Source organism: Onychostruthus taczanowskii, unplaced genomic scaffold (assembly GCF_017590055.1).
Source record: "Onychostruthus taczanowskii isolate IOZ18803 unplaced genomic scaffold, ASM1759005v1 scaffold18, whole genome shotgun sequence".
NCBI classification, from domain to species: domain Eukaryota; kingdom Metazoa; phylum Chordata; class Aves; order Passeriformes; family Passeridae; genus Onychostruthus; species Onychostruthus taczanowskii.
In genome coordinates, this window is record NW_024499017.1 from 1004885 (window position 1) to 1016506 (window position 11622).

The 11622-nt window shown below is 44.4% G+C and overlaps 1 protein-coding gene across 1 annotated transcript in view; it reads left to right on the forward strand.

The window, feature by feature from the left end:
• LONP2 (lon peptidase 2, peroxisomal) overlaps positions 1-11255 on the forward strand; it is a 37307-nt gene extending 26052 nt beyond the window's left edge. Inside the window, exons 12-15 of the mRNA XM_041400539.1 lie at positions 1803-1945; positions 6760-6967; positions 8057-8247; positions 9797-11255. Coding sequence (XP_041256473.1) covers positions 1803-1945; positions 6760-6967; positions 8057-8247; positions 9797-10018 — 764 coding nt within the window. The 3' untranslated portion in view covers positions 10019-11255. The remainder of the gene's footprint in view (positions 1-1802; positions 1946-6759; positions 6968-8056; positions 8248-9796) is intronic.
• The last annotated feature ends 367 nt before the right edge of the window (positions 11256-11622 follow it).

The following is an 11622-nucleotide window of genomic DNA, read 5'->3' on the forward strand; positions in this document are numbered from 1 at the left end:
AAGAATTCAAAGAAAGTAAACAACCCATATTTGGATCCAAAATATGGTGCAGGAGTCCTGAAGCTCAGTGTACACTGCTGTGTAATACAGACTTCAGATGTGTGTGTTAGGCTGGGGTTTGGGGTGGGAAGAAAAGTCTTCACTCTGTGTGTGCAGGACAGCCTCAGGGCAGGGAGGCACTGCCCTGAGAGTGCCACAGAGCCTTAGGAACAGCTGGATTGTCCAAGCATTCTTCATTTCTCTGATAGGTGTTTCACTAAAACACTGCTTAGGGCTCTTGAGAAATGGTGATCAGGCCCTTGCACCTGGATCAGATTCTGTGGGGAAGTGATTCCCTGCTTGCATTGTCCCTCTGCTCCCAGGCCCTGGGTACCTGTGCAGTGCCAGTCTCTGCCAGGGACTGCCAGTTCTTGAGCTCAGTCGTGCAAACAGCTCCTCTGCAGGCTGGGTGTGAGACTTTGGCATGGACATGGTTCCCATTACAGTTTACTTCTGTATAAAAAGAGAAATCAGAAATTGGAAGGCAATTCTGCTGAGGAAGCCACTGTGCAGGTAAGAATCCACTCACGCTGTGGGAGAAGGAAGGGGAGAGCCCCTTGTGAACCCATAACTGTTGCTTCAATTGTGTGGTCCCTCCTAGGTGACACTTGAGTATATTGCATTCAAAAGTGTCAGGCTGCTGGGGGTTTATAGCCCTTCCTCAAGAGTGTACCATGCCTGTAGGTATTTCTGAAAATGTCTGGTAATTGGACCTTGGAGGAGTTTTTTGCTGCTACTGGTTATTGAGCATGGCACCTTAGCAATATCTCCTTCAACAAAGAAAAGAACAGAGCCTCTGTGTGTGTAGTATTTCAAGACAAAAGCCACAGGTTGTTACACCAAAAGTGAGGTTTTTCCACTGAACAAGGCCTGTAGGTGTTGTGTTCTGAGCTGGCTGTTGAACAGACAGGAGATGTCAGTTTTGTGAGTTAAGCAGCCTGAGTAGTTGGAAGGTGTCCCTGCGTGTGGTGGGGAGTTGGGCTGACCTTTAAGCTCCCTTCCAACCCAAACCCTTCTGTGATTGAGCAAAGCCATAAAAGTCATAGAAGACAGAAATCAACCTGGGAAGTGTCACATCAGAGCCCGTGCTGCAAGTGCTGCCCTGGAGGTGCTCTCTGCTGGGGCACAGTGAACAGGAGCTCTTGCACTGTCAGAATTGCCCTGTTCAGCTGCACATTCTGTGTTACACCACACTGCACATGATTCCTCCTGCAGGGATAAACCCTTCCCTGGGAGGGTGGGCAGGCTGCCAGAGAGGCTGTGGCTGCCCCATCCCTTGAAAGTGTCCAAGGTCAGGTTGGATGTGGCCTGGAGCAACCTGGGATGGTGGAAGGTGTCCCTGCAAGACCTTAAAGCAAGATCAGTTTTAAGGTCCTTTACAGCCCAAACTATTCTGATTCTGTGAAATACTGGTTTTCTGCACAAATCTGGTGAAAAATGTAAAGTCTTAAATGAGCCTAATGTGTTTTGCTATTTGAATTAATTTAAAATGCACTTAAGCTGATGAGTTTCAACTCTGTCAGTGCTCTAGATTTCATTTTATCTTTGATGAACAGTTAGAACATATTTAGGCTTAATAATTACATTTCATGCCATATTATCTTTAATTTGACAAGATTTTTGTGAGAGACGGTTTGAGCACATTTTCCTGAACTTACTGAGCATTTCATTGCATGTTTTATTTTTCCCTGTCACGATTTTAAAAAAACTCCTCTGCCTAGGAAAGACCATTCCAAATCCTAAATTAGATTTTCTTCCCTTAGATTGCAAAGAACATGTCGCAGAAGATGCCAAACCAGAATCCATCAGTGACACAGCTGACCTGGCTCTGCCACCTGAAATGCCAATTTTAATTGATTTCCATGCTCTGAAAGATATCCTGGGGCCCCCCATGTATGACATGGAGGTAACATCCTCATTTGTTTCTGTTTGGTGCTGTTTCTGGCTGATATGATTATTGCTATTGACTGAGTTCATACAATGTTAACAACTTCAGAATAAGTTAATAACAGCACTGTGTTTCTTTATGTTCCACCAAGTGTGTTTTCACCTAAAGAAATTTCTCTTTTAATTCATGGTACATAAATGACATAATTCCCTGGCTTTTCTGTTAGCAAAGGTTCCTGCAGCAGTGCTGAAGAATGTGGTGGTGTTTTTTCAGTTTGAAACAATTTTGCTTTTGTTTGGGGGATGTTTGGTGGTCTTGGGAAAGAATCCAAAAGTAGAACCCAGGAATCCTGTCTCTGCAGCAGCTGTGCTAAGGACTGCTCCTCATGCCTCCTTAAAGCCAGGCAGCATTTTTGGGTATTAAAACCACTCCAGTTTGCACCAGAAGTTCTCAGACATTCTTTAGGTTAATGTGACTCTTAGCTATTAAAATGTTTTATGATCAGTCAGGCACCTCCAGCTCTGCTCCTCAATAGGCATGTTTCAGATTTTTTGCTTTCCCCCATCTGTATTTTGCTCTGTTCTATGGAAATGCCATCAGTTGAAGTAGTTTGTTAGTTTGGGATTCTCTTTTCACCAGTGACAGTGACACTGTTATCTGTTTCTGAGAACTTTACTCTTAGAATTATTTTCTCCTAAATAAAAGGACCAGACTTCCAGTGGGACTTGAAGAACAAAAAAGGGGCAAGGTGATTGGGATAGTAGGAGAAAATGAATGTTTGTTAAGGAATTAATCAGTTTTTACACCTGCACTGAGGCTTTTGGATATGAAGATTTTATCATGGAAGAGATTCTTAAGGAAGAGACAGAAATGAGGAAACAAACTGAAAGGAGACAGTGCCATTGGTTTGACACAGGATGGTGGTGAGAACACTGGGACAGTGGGAGGCAGGGAAGAGAAATGACCAACAGCCTGGTGCCTCTGGGCTGAGGGCATTCACATGGGTTCTTTGGTGATCTAGTTTTTTACTTTCAGAAATTAGAAGAATTTACTCTTTAGGCAAATTACTGAATTGTCAGCAACTTATATTTGCTTTTTCCAACTCTCAGAAGCCTCTGTACCCAGCAGGAAGGTGACACAAATGTAAGAATTCAGTGCTAATATGGGATTTTTCTTAGGTGTTCCTCCTGGTGTCAGTTTTGTTTCTGGAGTTGAGTATTCATTTAAATTTGGTAGTGTGGCTCTGTTGGAAAATAATTTCTGCTATTTTGTCTTTTTTCTGTAGGATTAAGTAATCAAAGTGAGGTTCTTAATTTCAAATACAGGAGTGCAAGCTGGGGATTATCTTTTGTGAGTTTTTGTTTATTTGTTGTGGGATCCACAATAGATGCCATAAATTTGCAGATAAACATTTCATGGATCTGCTGGCCTCTAAACTGAAATAAGACTGATTGAAGCTTGTGACTTCTGTTTCAAAAGGTTTTTTTAACATTTCCATATTTAGAAGGCAAATTTAGTGCATAAATAGAAGTAGAGATGAATCCACACAGATCAGTTCCCCAAGCAGCCCAGGATTTATTTTCATGTACTATTTGCTGTATTGATTGAGTGAATATTTTTCAGTACACACTTTGGTTTTTTCCTGGTAAATTGTTCAGATAACAACATAACTCCTATTTTAAGGAATTTTCCCAATTAATGTGTTATTCCTTAGAATTTTCTCAAGTCCCCCCAAGGTTCTTTGGAGGAGCAGAGTTTCTGCTCTGCTTGGCTGCTGTGGCTTCTGCTCTGGAGTCACAGGCTGGGTCTCCTCTCTGGGTCTGGCCTGAGAGCTTCACCCTGGGCCTGCATTTTGCCATTTATCAGCAGCTGAAACAAAGACACCATGAGGCAGCCACTGTGTCAGTACCTGCATGAGGCTGAGCAAATGGAACTGAAAACATGACATGACTTAATTGATCTGTTGTCCTTCAGGGAATTCCTGACCCAGGGATTCATCTTTCACCTTTCCAAAGCATTGCTTGGCTATTGTCTGCACAGCTCTCCCAGCAGGAAGATGTGACAGAATATTCAGCTCCTACTTGCTGGATTAATTCATTTATCACAAATAAATAATCTATGTGTCTCCCTGCAGAACAAACGTTGGAATTAATCACACAGTGAGGCTTTGAAATAATAATCTTATCAGTTTAAATTGCAGAAGATTTAATAAAATTGCAGAAGATTTAATGAAATCAGCACAGCACACTTCTGGGGGAAAGGGTTTCTAACATACCCAGTGGGTTTATAACAAACTATTTCTATTTTTGGCTTGGATTTTAGTTGGTGTTTTAGAGGTTTTTTTCAGTTTTTTTTTCTTTGAACCCTTAATTCTGCTCAAGTAGCAAAGGTTGTTGGCACCACAGGAAAGCCCATCAGGATTGGTTATGCCCTCATAACTTGAGTGAAGTTGAAGGAACAGAAGCTGCAGGTCAGGGAAATTGCCTGTTCTAGGAAATGAAAGTGCAGATGCCATAAAAGAATGGCTCTGTTTCGTGGGACACACACAATTCCAATCAGGGAAAAAATCAGGGTGTCTTTCAGAAGCAAAACCTGTCCAAAGTACAGGTTTAGATTGGCATTTTTATCTAAGAACTATCAGTCTGGTGGTGATATTTCTGGGAAATCCTCCTCCCTCTGAGGGAAGCCACTGTTGATGTGCTTTGCCAGCAGTGATTTGCCAGGGAATGAATCAGAAGAGAAGAAAAAAAGATGGTACAGTCAGGCTGGGAGAACTTGTGGAAGGAAAGCAAATGTGCTAAAGGCCAGCAAGTGACTGAACTGGTGCTCATCTTCCCATTGTCAGTCAGGGACTTGGCAGCTTCTTGTCCATTGCACTGACTTGGTGTAGCTCCAAAACTGCAGATGATAACCTGACATACTCTAAAATAAGTGACTATGCTGAATGATAAGACTTAAATTTTTCAGTATCCAGGCAGCTAAAATGCATCTGACAGTATGCTCATGGGTACAGCTAAATCACAGCTGGTTTGGTCTCATCTGCAAAAATTTTCAAACCCCAAGACTCCATTGGTCAGTGGCATCTTCATCACCTGACAGCCATCACCAGCCATCAGCTGATTCCAATGGTCATTTTTAATTGAGCTTGTTTAGAAAGTGTAAGAAAGGATTTATTCTAATTTAAATTCATCTGACTTTTGGTGAGAAGAAATTATTCAGAGGTGCCATGAGCAGTTAGTCTTGGGGGGCTCCCTGTAACACTTTGTGGCTGTCTCATGTAGTCCAGGGTGCTTTCCTCTGAGTGTTGGGGGTTCTGTGGCTCTGGCTGTGTTTGGGGGTTTCCAAGGGCTTTTCTGCAGCCAGATCTCAGAGCTGCCCGGGCATTTGCCACGTGTGCCTGTCAGCAGGCTCAGTAAAGGCTCAGCTGAGGAAGTTGCAGCAGGGGTGGTCCAGTCTCTCTCCAGGACAGCAGGAGAGGTTGCCTGGCTTTGGAGGCACCAGGTAATGCAAGGAACAATGGTCCAAAGGTGATCAGCACCTACTACACAGGCAGGTTCTCTTATCTAATCTCAACTGACTTGTGAAAGCAGGAGGAGGTACCTGACTAGTCTGAGGATAGAGGAGGGAGCCTGTGCTGAGTCTACAGAACCATTTGGGTTGTCCCATTTGCTCTGTTCTGCCCCATAGCTCTCAAACAGTCTCTAAACTGTTTCCAGGTGATCCAGAGTACAGTCTAAAAAAACTGAAACAAAACCCCCAAATCAATAAACCTTGTTGATGGCTGCTTTGGGCTGAGAGAGGGTGTGGACAGTTAATTGTGTTTATCTCACCTTTAATGTTTGAAACCATGATGGTCAAAAATAGCATTGTCCCCAGTGCAAAGGGGAATGTTCCAGCACTGTTGGACTTCAGTGTGACCAGGATGAACTGACTTTGTTAACCTGAGCTACTAAGCAGTTACTAAAATGATCAATCACTGTAACTAATAACACACAGGGAATTGATATAGGAACTGATGCTGGCAAGGATGAAAATGCTTGGTGAGGTATTTTGATACCATAAAAATGAAACACACAGTTCTGTACAATTTTCTTAAATGCTAGAAAAAGAAAGAGCCTTTTTAGCCTGATCATGCTAATGAAAGCAAATGGCAGGATGCTGATGCCAGTGCACAGGTTAGGGAGAGCCCCAGGAGAACCAGGAGGAGGGATGTGTGGCTTCCTTGGCTTTGGCTGCCAGTGTAGCTGCTGATTGCTTGGCTGCCCCTAGAGGGGCTCTGTCAGGTGTCCCCTCTGCCTGGCCTGGGAACACGTTCACGTTTCTGCTGTTCCAAAGTGTAAATGTCTGCAGGGAACAACATCAGGGGCTTGGCTGGCCACAGCTCAGGCAGTGCCACCACCTTTCAAAAGGCTTGTAGGGAACACCAGGGAGCAAAACTGGCTTTGTCACAGGAGTAATAGCCAGGGCAAACACGCTCCAGCAGATGGGTTGAGTCACATAAACATTCAGTCAGGATTGACTGAATACTTGAAGTCCTTTGAGGAGAGATTCTCATGGTGTTTTGGGGGCAGAGAAGGTTTCAAGAATGACACGCCAGGATGATTGCCATGGCCTTAAGCTAAGCTGCCAGATACAGCTCCTGCTGTGTAATTAGTGTATACACATATCCAGAGCTACTGCTGCATTAAATAATAAACTAAAATATAAGAGGTCAGACACTTGGCTTAACTTTAGTGTTTTGATGGGTACAGTTGTTTCAAAGCCAACTATTGAATTGTTTTTGCAAATTTTCAACGGCTGTTTCCTAAACCGCTTCCCGTGTTTCCCCTCAGGTGTCCGAGCGCCTCAGCCAGCCCGGGGTGGCCATAGGGCTGGCCTGGACGCCGCTGGGAGGGGAGATCATGTTCGTGGAAGCCAGCAGGATGGACGGGGAGGGCCAGCTGACGCTGACCGGCCAGCTGGGGGACGTCATGAAGGAGTCGGCTCACCTGGCCATCAGCTGGCTGCGCAGCAACGCCAAGAGATACCAGCTCACCAACGGTGCGGGGACGCTGCGGGGAGCTGCTGCTGCCTCCCTGCTCAGTAACCCTGGCATCACTGCTGTGGGCCTGTAGCACAGAAAGGGTTCCGGCCATCGGCGCTACCCCGCAGATGAGATCGGCTCCAGAGTGCCTCTGGGTAGTTCTTTCCCAGTTGCTGCCAAGCCAGGGTGGTTGTGGCCTGGCAGAACATGAGTTGTGTCTCCCTGCCCTAGCCTGGAAGGTTGTGGGCAGCCTCAGTGCCAAGGTGCTTCTCCTTGGTTGTGGCAGACACTGCCTCTGACTCATTCTTACACTCAAGCTTTCCAGCAGTATTTTTATGATGGAGACAGATATGGAAGTCTAGCTTTTCTCTGACAGGTTCTCTTAAAAGGTTTTTTAGTCTAAGTTTTAGTATTTTGAGAACGTTGGGTTTGTATGGCAGCTGTGGAGATGCAGTGCAGTAGGGCTCTGGACAAGAATATTTTAACAATTTTTTTGTCTGAACCTCCCAGGACTTGTAGAAATTTGCCTTCTAGATTGATCATCTGCTGATCAGGCAAATAATTGACCATAATAATAGTATCTTCCACTATTTGTGTAAGTTTAGATAGGTTAAAAACCAGAATGTAATTAATGTATGAAATGCTGCAGGCATTACCTGTGTGCATGTTTACCTCTTTGGTTTACACTCCATGTACTCCATAACAGGTGAAAGGACATAAATAAGAGTGTCACTTGATTATAATTGTGAGTTTCTGTGAAGTGTTCTCTGAATATTCACATTGATGGTTTGGGACATAAAAATTCTATGTGGAAATTCCTTGGTTTCCACATTAATCCCTACTCTCAATTTCTCAATGCAAATGCCAAGCTTATTGGTTATCACGTTACAGTTTTTTCTAGGAATCTGGATATAGGAAAGCTCATTGGGATTTCTTTGTTTTTTTTTTTTTTTCCCTAGGGCCTCTGCAATATTGTGCTGTTTTTTTCAGCCTACTGTTAGTAAATAGTGCCAAGGCTTTTAGTTCTTGGTGGATTTTTAGAATAAAGACCAGGAACAAAATGGGTTTAGATTTTTAACATTCAAACCATTCTTTTTTTCCTTAAGCTTCTGGAAGTTTTGATCTCCTTGACAACACTGACATCCATCTGCACTTCCCAGCTGGAGCTGTCACAAAAGATGGACCATCTGCTGGTGTTACCATAGTAACCTGCCTTGCTTCACTCTTCAGTGGGCGGCTGGTGTGCTCAGATGTAGCCATGACAGGAGAAATTACACTAAGAGGCCTTGTTCTTCCAGTAAGCATCACTGGAGAAAGGAGCTAAGTTGTATTAATTCTCCCTATTTTGGATATAAAATCTGTTTATAGCCACTTAGACAAGAGTGGATCCAGAGCCTTGCTGGATCATTCCTTAGCAGCAATGCAGTCTCTGCTGGTGCAGGTGAAGGGGCCAGGCTGCTGCAGTGCTGCCCTACTCCTCTGCTTTGCCTTCCAAGCTAAAGCCAGCCTTGATGTGGCTTTTTGGGAAAATACATTAAAATGTCTACTTAGAAAGGAAACCTCAAAGTCTTAAAATGCAGGGTGGCTCTGAGTCTGCACTGCAGTTTCTAAATGTGCTTCCTCAGACTGTTGGTACAGAGCTACTTCTGGTGTCTGTGAAAAGTTGTGTCTTAAAGCTCTCAGAGTAACTGCACACAGGTTACTCCTGAATCCATGGATCTCCTTTTAGGTTTCTCTTAAATGTTGATCCTTGGATGTGGCTCAGCCAAATGGGGTTTCCATAAAGCTTTGTCAAAGCATGAAGAAGGCATTCAAACAAACAGAGTCTAGATTCAAGTGTCACTGGAGCCTGGCACAGGTGCTGAAGCCAGTGTGGGAGTTATCATCTCATACCAAATGATGGACAGGAGGAGGATGAAGCTGGAAATCAGGGACAGGATTTTGTTTGCTGCAGAGACAGAACCAGAGCAGCCGTGGCAGTGGCCTGGGAGGCTCTGGGGGCAGAGAGTGACAGGACAGGCCTTTGTCCAGGGTTCTGGAGCACCCTGCAGTGACTGTGTCCTGACTGTGCCTGCTGCTAAAGCTGTGTGCAGAGATAAGGTACCTGTGAATATTAAACCACATTTTCCTCCTTCCCCAAGGCAGCCTGGAATCTTGCTGTTACCAGTGGCTGAATTGCCAGGGCTGTGCCAGGGGCTGCCCTTGCTGCTGAGTGTGCAGCACTGCCTGGACCCGGGGGTCACTCCTGCCCCGTCACAGCAGCCAGGGTTTGCCCTTTGTACTGCAATACAGGCCCTTCCTCTCAAGCATTGTAAAATTACAAGTTTCTGCTCTAAGATGGTCTCAGTGGAGCAGAGCCTCTCCACTCCCAGAACGCAGGTTTGCTTTGCTGTGCATATTTTGTTGTACAGCTCAAGTTATTTTTCATGGGATATTGCTGCTTTAGGACTCTTTTCCCCCTAAATCTGCCTTTATCTGAAAACCTTCTGTTCTGATGCAGGTGCAGGATTTCAGCAAGTGGTATAAAAAAACCAGAGTGAAGGCCACTTTTGTTAAAGAAATTCCTGAAAAGCAATGGCATACCCACTATTGATTCTCTTGTACCTGCACTCCTAAATTAATTTTTCTCTTGTTATTAGCTGTTACAGAAAGAATACTGTAGTATATTAATATATTTCCCTCATTAAGCACATGATGGGCTACAACTCTGACTGCATTTTTAATTGCTTTCCTGACTGAGGGAGGCAGAACCTTTCCTCAAAATTGAACCCCTGATGTGATGTTACAATAACTATTTTGTTAGATTAGCTCACTGTTTTCATACGTGTATCTCTTCTCCTCCCTAGGTTGGGGGAATTAAAGACAAAGTGCTGGCAGCACACCGGGCCGGCCTGAAGAGAGTTATCATTCCTCAAAGGAACGAGAAGGATCTGGAGGAGATTGCGGCGCACGTGCGGCAGGACCTGACCTTCGTGCTGGCCGCCTGCCTGGACGAGGTGCTGAACGCCGCCTTCGACGGCGGCTTCGCGGTCAAGGCCGGGCTGGAGCACTTGAACAGCAAGCTGTAGCACACAGGCTGAGCTTACTCCTCCCTCCAGTTCCATAGGTCTTGATCTCTTTCGGCTACGTTTAGGTATCACGTACAACTATGAGCTAAATGGGTTTGAATGGGGGTGTCAGTGCCATCAAAAGGAAACTGCACTTTAGGGGCATTTGCTGCTTTTTATCAGCAAAGAATCTTGAATCTCATTTCCTGATGGATTTGAGCATGAGAAAGGATTCCTTAGCCTGTCTGGCACCTAGGTGTGTACATGGCAGCAGCTGGTCACATCCTTAAAGAGGGAATAATGTGCAGCAGGAGAGGGCCATAGGTGGGGTTGTTACAAAAAGCAAACTGGATTTAGTGCAAGTTTACTTATTTGCAAAATATCTGTAATAATAATGAATAATGTGCTAAGGAGCAGCAGTGTCTGGGGAAAATAAGGTTTGTGAAATCTAGAAAAATACGCTTAAGGCATCTGAAGAGAAGCACTATGGCCTAAGAAATGAAGTTAAGAAGTTCTTTCAGCACTTGGTTCTAGTTTGTTCTGTTTTTCAAATGCAGGAAGCAATGCCAGAACTGACATGTAGGAATTGTTGTGTAGGAAGGGAGAGAACACATCAGTTCCCATCTGGCACAGCTGTCCCTGCAGCAGCAGGGCGGCTGGAGTGTGCATGAGGCCTTAATGAGAAAACCCAGGAATGTTTTGGAGGGGCAGAGTGCATGTCCTTCATTCCCACTCACTTGGTTCGGGGATGCCGATGCTTGGAGGTTCACCTATGGAAATTAAATCTATTTGAACAGTGCCAAGAAAATTCTGGATCTTTATTCAGTGTGAGTAATGTAAGGTTCAAGCAGTCTGGCAGCCTCCCTGTCCTTTGACAGCTTTGTCTTGTGTCCCCTTGAACCTCAGTGAGAACTGTGCTTCGTGTGTGATCGGGGCCCTTGGCATTGTTATTCCAGGGTGAGCCCCACAAGCAATCCTGGGTATTGTTACATCCTTCTCTTGCTCACTGGTTCTGAAACAAACCCCAAAGTGCTTATGAAACACCAACTCTACCAGTCACAAGAGCCTGTCCCAGAAGCTGCCTAAAAATCAAAAGTAAAGAGTTTGCTTTGCTTTCATTTTTGTAGATAACAGAGCTGATTTACCTGGAATATAACAGCACTGATTGTAATCAATTCAGTGGGAATTTCAACACCTGTTTTACGAAAGATTTTACAACTTCGACAAGACTTAATCTAATAAAATGATAAAAACAAAACCTGCTTGTGTGTCAGTATTTTAAGAGCTGCACTCTTAGTTACTCACAAGGATGTTCTGAGACTACAGACAACGGCCCCAGTCACAGAACATGTTCTGCCTCATGAGAAATGTGCAGGAAAGAAGTGCAAAGACACTTCCCTCTGGGTAAAGCCCCTGCCTCGTAACTCTGTGCTGCTGCTTTGCTGTTGATCAAACAGGAGGGAAAAATCCTTTACCAAACAGATGGAGAAACAATCCTGCACAGAGAGAGCACTGACATGCTCGGAATTCCAGCACAGTCTGTTTACACAGGGACAAAACAAATCTGCATTTTTTTAGAAGAGAATGAGGACTACTAAACAAAAAATGCTAGCATGGCAAAACAG